At 43.7% G+C, this 7,094-nt stretch overlaps 1 protein-coding gene across 1 annotated transcript; it reads right to left on the bottom strand.

Moving 5' to 3' along the window:
- Window positions 1–2,416: 2,416 nt before the first annotated feature.
- On the bottom strand, window positions 2,417–6,958 carry LOC104615399 (leucine-, glutamate- and lysine-rich protein 1-like; the record flags this gene model as incomplete). The annotated part of the gene is made up of 3 exons (XM_010295094.1): window positions 2,417–2,824; window positions 5,503–5,802; window positions 6,806–6,958. Coding segments are annotated over 3 exons (861 nt in total), but the record flags the coding sequence as incomplete, so codon positions are not given.
- Window positions 6,959–7,094: the final 136 nt, after the last annotated feature.

The raw sequence follows: 7,094 nt of genomic DNA on the forward strand, positions 1-7,094 counted from the left end.
GAGGCTTGTGGTTCAGTGGGATTGCTTTCACATCATTGACGTTTTCAACATCTTTAAGACAAATACGAGTAACTGAGCGAAGTCAGCAGGTCCCACAGCTCCCAGTTAACCAGGTATCCTGGTTGTGCTCAAGACTCACCGCTGCCATTGCCCAATTAATTAGTCAATTGGTGTTGAGCACAATCCTGTTTTAGTAAAACTAGACGAGCCTCCACTGAGCATAGGGAGGACAGAGCCTACCAGTACAGGCTTGGGTTGGAAGCTACAGCCACGCTCCTCTGCATCGGGGAAGGCAAGCTGGCCAAGGTCGCAGCAGCCATCAGGCCTCCCGGTAAGCTAAAGCTGAGGAAAGGCGAGTTGTCAGGCTTAGACCTCCACCAACCTGAGTCTACGCTCTCCTGGGGACAGTATTTGTGTTTGATTCTAACACACCCCAACCAGCTGATTTTTGTTAATAGTTTCTTTGAGGTCAGTGCATAAAAGACCACCAAGTTCAGGTCCGTTCAATCTGCCAGCCGACTGCAGAGTAGCTACACCATCTCTATGCAGCAGCAGGTATCAGAGTAACTTTTATAACAGCAATTTTTTTGTTGCTTCTGGAATTTGTGAATAGATGATTTTTGAGCTTTTGGATAAACTCTGCTACCACTGAAATCAGGTAAGGCTTACTGATGGTTTCAGCGGGAACAGAAGTTGACTAAGACAAGTGCGTTTTCAAATCCAGCCCCAAATGCTCAATCTACAATGGTCGTTTCTTCCACTGATTTCACTGAATAAAATTCACTCCCTGTTACGCCGTTGGGTTCAACAAAGCTTTTCTGATTTTCTCCAGCATTGAAGACGTGGCCTACTGCTGTCATTTTGTCACATACAGGACTATCCCATCACTCAGCAATAACAAGAAGGTCAACGTTCATGGTGCGGTTATAAATGTATTTGGGTTTACAAGTGAAGTGTCCTGTGAAGAAGCAACTCCATGATGCAGAGCGAAGAGCAAGCCCAGTCCCAAAACTTACACAGGAGCCGGCAGTTTCAGTCATCCAGCTGTCCACATGCATGCTCTGAGAGTCTCCAAAACACTCCCCTCTATCTTACCTGCCATGAAGCTTCTGTCCAAGTCAGAGCAGACGGTCTCAGAAGAAGATGAACGGCCGCCTTTCAAGAGAGTGTCTCTCGTGGCACTGGGGGCACCAGTGGGTCTGAACGGCCGGGGTGCCTGGGGCTCCCACCCCCCCACCGCTGCCCGCGGCCCAGGAGCTCAGCCCCAGCTCCCGCCCTGGCCAGAGCTGGGTCTACGTGGTAGCTCTGCTTCTGCCCAAGGGACTTGCCAGGCCGGGCCGGGCCTGCCTCACCACCTCTCCGCATCTGACGACCACCAGGCCATCACCAGAACCTGTTACTGTCACCAGACTGTCCCTATTTGGGCTGATCTGACCAAAACACTCGAGCAGCTGCTGACACAGTGAGTACAATCTCGGGCGGTGTCTGTGTGGCCCATCGCCATTTCACCCGGCGCACCCAGTGCTCCACGTCGACAAACTGCCCCAACAGCAGAGCTGCCTCGTTCCACGAGCAGCTACTTCTGCGGCGCCTGCACGCTGACGAGGACAACCAAGACTCGCCTGTGCTTTTTATGCTCCAAAGCAAACCACGGCTCCATGGATCAAGCAGTAAAATAAAAATAATGATCCTCTTGTGTGACAATTTTACAGAGAACTCCAGCACATCTACTTTGAAGCTAAAAGTCATGCTTAACATAAAGACGCTTTTCTGACGAAATTCAAGAGGCAACCATCTTTTGGACAAAATGTATTAAGTCTTCAACTCCTTGTTAATTAGCTCAGCTTGAAGACTCGCGCGCAGATGAAGCTACGTCCCTGCCAACGGCTAAACTACCGAGTGCACGGATTTGCCACATTTTCATGCTGCGTGATATATACTCCACAACTAGCGAGTCTCACTGACCTAAGCGTAATTATTTGCAAATATAACACTACTGAATTAAATAAGGGCAAAAATCCGATTCTAACCTAACAAGTCATACTTTTACAACCAGGAACAAGCAATTAAGTTACATGGGAGAACAGACAAAATAGGAAAATTCCGACACAGTGGTTAGGGAAAACAGCATTTGAAATTGGCAATTATTTTAATTACAGCTATTGAAGATGTGCTACTCTTGGAGAGATACTATTTCTTCTTTTTTACTTTTCTCATCTTGAAATGTAGATAGCATTTAGTCGCATTGATATGCAACGGACAAAGAAACATTATTGCATCAAAAACATACAGAAGTTTAACTCAAGCTGTAGAAGTGCATGAATTGCATCAGCTAAGATTTGGTCCCAGGGGCGCACAAGCGGTCATTCGACGCACCGGAACGGTCTCCCACGCGCTGTGTGTGTGCATGGAGCTGTCAGAGCTGACTCAGTTGTCTTCTCATAACTGCAGCAATCCCGCTCCTGGGCTCATTCAGCGAAGCCGCCCTTCCTCTTGGCGGGTGTGGGGGGGTTAGGGCCGGCAAGCCCACGCTGCCGCTGCGCTTGCTGGAGGGGGCTGCCTTAGCAGCTCTTGAAATAGCAAACTGTCCGGAGAGATTGATGTCCTGCCCAGCACCGGGGCTCGTGCGGCTCTTCTGTCCGTAATCGGCGAGCAGGGCAGCAGAGGAGGTTAGGCTGCCCTGAGCCAGGGAACACGGCGATAACAGGAAGTTACCACTGAGCTTTTTTAGTTCCAGTACTTGTTCCCTGGCTTGAGTCAAAGCTGCAGTCAGCTCATAGCGTTCCTCGCACTCTCTGCGCACCGTCTCCTGGAGGAGAGTGTTCTGCAAACAGAAACAAACGCTGGCTTTACAAAATGCCGGTAATCAAAAATAATCAAAAAGCGTGCCTACTAAACTCCTCAGGCTTAAGGCAGGGGTGGCTGGAGGGTACTGGTGCATACAAACCCTTCAATACTTCCCCGTATTTTGGCTTCTCTGAAAGTCGCTCGAAGGAGATACATCAGCATTTACACACCCTTCGCTCCCTCAGGAGACAGTGGAAAATACGAGCTAAAATAATCAGAAGTTACTTCTGATCTCCTGCCCGTCCTCCAGCTAGGGGGAAACTGGGAATGCCGCTCTTGGAAAGGAAAAAGCAACGTATACAGTTTGAGTATCACTGTGCCGCTTCATTATGGTAAGATGTTCAAGAAGTTCTCCTCCTCTGTAGTTTACATTATTGTGCACTGATTTTTTGTGACGGCATTCTTTATTGATTATTATTTCCCAAAATTGGGAATTGGGATAAATGATATTCAGTCTAGTTGTTTTCACAAACTTTGCACTGTGATTCCTGATACCTAAATGGCACTGAGCCTTGAGCAGACAACTGAAACTGTTTCTCTATTACGGAAGTCCCCAAGTTAGTGTATTATGTAGAAGTTATTTGTGATGCTCATTTCCCTGGCTTCCAGCTGAAACAAAAAGTAAATAAAACACAGGGACAACATCACTACATTGACTCGTAGAAGTCAGAACTACTGAAAGTACTAATACAAGCAGAAAATACCCACTTTTTCGTTCTTTTAAGCAAACAATTGCTGCTGACACCAGGAGGTCCATGAGAACGGAAGGGAAGCAACCCCCAAGGCAGCCTCCGACACAGAGAGCGATGATCGAGTCAAACGCAGGACGCTCTCAGTCATGCACAACCTCACTGCCCAGACACAGACTGTTCTACGTGAACCCCTTCAGTGCTAAAAGTATGAGCTGTATGCTGGGTCGGGTCACGTATCAGCTTGAAGTGAGGACAAACATTTGTATTTGAAATTCTCTATGTGATTATGACAGTGGGTGTCTACAGGGAAGAAAATGTGTAAGAAAGATAATCTCAATAACACTTCTTTGATGTTTTGAAGAGCGAATACTGGTATCAGTAAGTCAGAGCACAGAAGTGTGTTCCCACTGAAGTGGAAGGTGGTAAGCTCTGTTTAGCCAGGAAGAGGTTACTAAAAACTAGTGTGTGCCCATCAAAACTTCAAAAATGATGGCGAAATGAAAAGTCCTTTGTTGACCAATTTTTTTTAAGATTTTAAAATTTTACTTTGGTCAAAGCATCTGTAGTGGATGTAGAGTGGAAACACAGAAGTTCTGCTCACGCTGTCTAACCTCTGAGCCAACTGCAAGTGAAGCTGTTGGAGAAGGAACATAACTACATGCAGAGGCAGAAGTGGGAGAGATGCAAATATCCAAAATAACTTATTCTCCGAATACCTAACTCTGCAGACAACTTAATGAAAGAAAGTCAGACGTGACCTTCCCCGCCACGCAGATGGGCGCCGATAGTCCCTGAGACTATTTGGCAAGTGCTACTTGCAAATCTGAGAAAGTTACCTGGTGCAAAGTTTATCTTAAAACCAGTTTCAGTTTTCAACCACTCTTATCCCCCTATTTCCTAACAGTTGTATTAGAGGAGAAACTCTGCTTAGAGTGGGTAAAACTAAAAGCATAAGCAGAGTCGGTGGAATCTCACGCTTGAGGATAACAGTGCGTTCCTCACTCTGCTGAAGCTCCTGACCAATACTTGAAGAGTGCGTGTCTTTCCGAGAGCCTTTTCCATCGGTACAGGGCAAAACAACTGCCAACATCATTCTAATTTCACTGACACAGTGTTTCTGAACCTTTTTCAAGGAAGGAATAAACATCAACCCAAGTCCTAATTCATCTTGAAGAGTTTTGTTTTCACTGTTTACCAATCTTTTTCTGCCACTTAATTACTTCGGACATTCCAGTCTAATCTTATCTACAGTCCCTGACTTCACTGTTTTCACATTTCTCACGGAGCAGTACAGCTCTCCCTCCTCCCTGCCCATTATATTCCAAATATTCAGCAAATGCTTCTGGTAAGAATATCCATCAGTCAAATTTCTCTCCACATTTGATTAATTTTTACGCATTCCTGTGCTACAGAAAGCAGGTTTACTGGTGGGAGGTGGGACACATCCCCATTGGCACGGCAGGATGCACACACATACTCCCACATTAAAAGATGTGATCTCTGCCCAGAAGCCATTCGGAACAGGACTGCGTCCACTCTCGGTCCCATTGACGGTGTGAAGTACTTTCTTACAAATTATTTCCAAAACAAGTAAGATTACTGGGAGGATTGCTGCTCTCTGGTTCAAAGAACGAGAAATGTCCATGTCTTCTACTTTAAAAACATGAAGAATGCTTTATTGTTTACTCATGTTTATGTAGCATGATGTGAGGCTAAAGACTGAGAAATAAATGTCTTGTGGGACCTGAAAAATATATATACTTATAAAGTAAAACACTAGTTTAAGTGCTTGCTGAATTAAAAAAATCACGTATTTTGTGATATATTGTATTTATGAAACTATGATGGACTTGTTTTATAAATCTTTTCATTTCAATGTTTTTTAATAGATGCTTTGGATGATATTAGAAATCACATGTCTCTAACCAAAAATAGCAAGGCATTTCCTCGGTCATGTTCCTACCTCCTCTTGAACTTGACTCAAGTTGTGAATCAGCTGTGTCCTCTCCTGGGTTAATTTTTCCAGTTCATCTGACTTGTGTTTAATTTCTTTCCTCATATTATCCAGAACTGATTCATTATTGTTCTTTTCCATTGTCAGCTGAAATTCAAGTTCAGTAATCAGTCTTTTAAGGCTCTGAATTTCTTTTTCCTTTTCTTCATCTTTCTCTGCAAGTTTGATCTGGGCATCTTGTAGCTTCTTTTCAAGAATTTCTGTCTCCATCCTTAAGCTATTGGTGGCACTGGATATTAAACCCGGTATCTGCATTAGATTAGACAAAAATTGCATTAGTCTACATTCGGTGGATATCTTTAGATACGTAGATTTAAGTATTGAGACAAATGTTGACTTCAGGAAAAAAAATACAAATGCAAACATACATGTCCTCAGAGACAAAAAAAAATGCTCTGAATTTATGTAATACCCTCAAAGGATATGAGAGAGCTGTAAACTAATCAACACTCACTCAGAACAGAGAGATTAATTAGTATGTCCAAGATCAAACAGAGAAATAGAGGTAAAAATGGGAAAACGTAACTTCTTTACTGCAAGCCAGTATTTCTTGCGGGTTTTAAAAACATAGTCAAATATTTCTAAAGTGAACTAAGCCAGACTATTATTTTCAGCTCTTTCAAACACTGTGTAATGTAACACACTTTAAACAACAAAATGTCATCAAATTCCTTTGATTTTTTCCAGAATTCTCAAGACATGTGTCAACTCTTTTGAAAGCTAGTGTTATAGGTACAATTTGCAATTTCCATATAAAACTTCAAGACCTGTACGTCTGGGTAGCTGGGAATAGCCAACTGCGCGCGATGCAACGCCAGTACAGACACGGGAAGCAGTTAACCGGCCACTGGACCTCAGCCCATCGGTGCTGAATTAATTTGGGAAGGGCAAAAAAGACAGTGTGGATGGTTTTGTGACTACTTGTCCTAGTCTGAAACAGTCCAAAGCTTTTAAAAAATGATGATGTCAGTTTAAAAATAATTAACAACTACAGCGTATGGACGTAGATGAACTCTGCGTAAGCAAACGTGAGAAAAGGAAGAACCTCCACACCATTTAACTAGAATAGTTACTTTTTAGCCTGTTTCATTAAAATAAAAAGAAACATATGCCATATACTAAGGCTGGGAAAAACTATTGTATTGTCTAGATACAGGACTACACATAGAGAAGGTTTTATTCCTTCACATACTATTTCTCAGAAGCTGACATTTTCTACTGCCACAAGACTTTTCTCTTGAGTGTTACACACCTTCTTCTGGAGCTCCTCCTGGTCCCTCTGGTATTTTGTGATCAGTTCTTGCTGCTTTTGTCTTTCAATGTCTAGTTCCACTCTCGCTTCTTCCTTGACTTTAAGAATTGCTTCTTTGTGTCGTGCTTCGCCTTTAGCCAGACCAATTTCCATCTGGGGAACAAGCGGGTTTTAACAATAGGTAGCAATCGATCTTAAAATATTTCTCACATTTCCCACTGCCATAAATGAAGCGATGCGAAATTCGGCGGAGCGCGGTTCCGTGCGCTGACCAAACAGAAAACGACGG

This window comes from Phaethon lepturus, unplaced genomic scaffold, assembly GCF_000687285.1.
Source record: "Phaethon lepturus isolate BGI_N335 unplaced genomic scaffold, ASM68728v1 scaffold56939, whole genome shotgun sequence".
NCBI lineage: Eukaryota > Metazoa > Chordata > Aves > Phaethontiformes > Phaethontidae > Phaethon > Phaethon lepturus.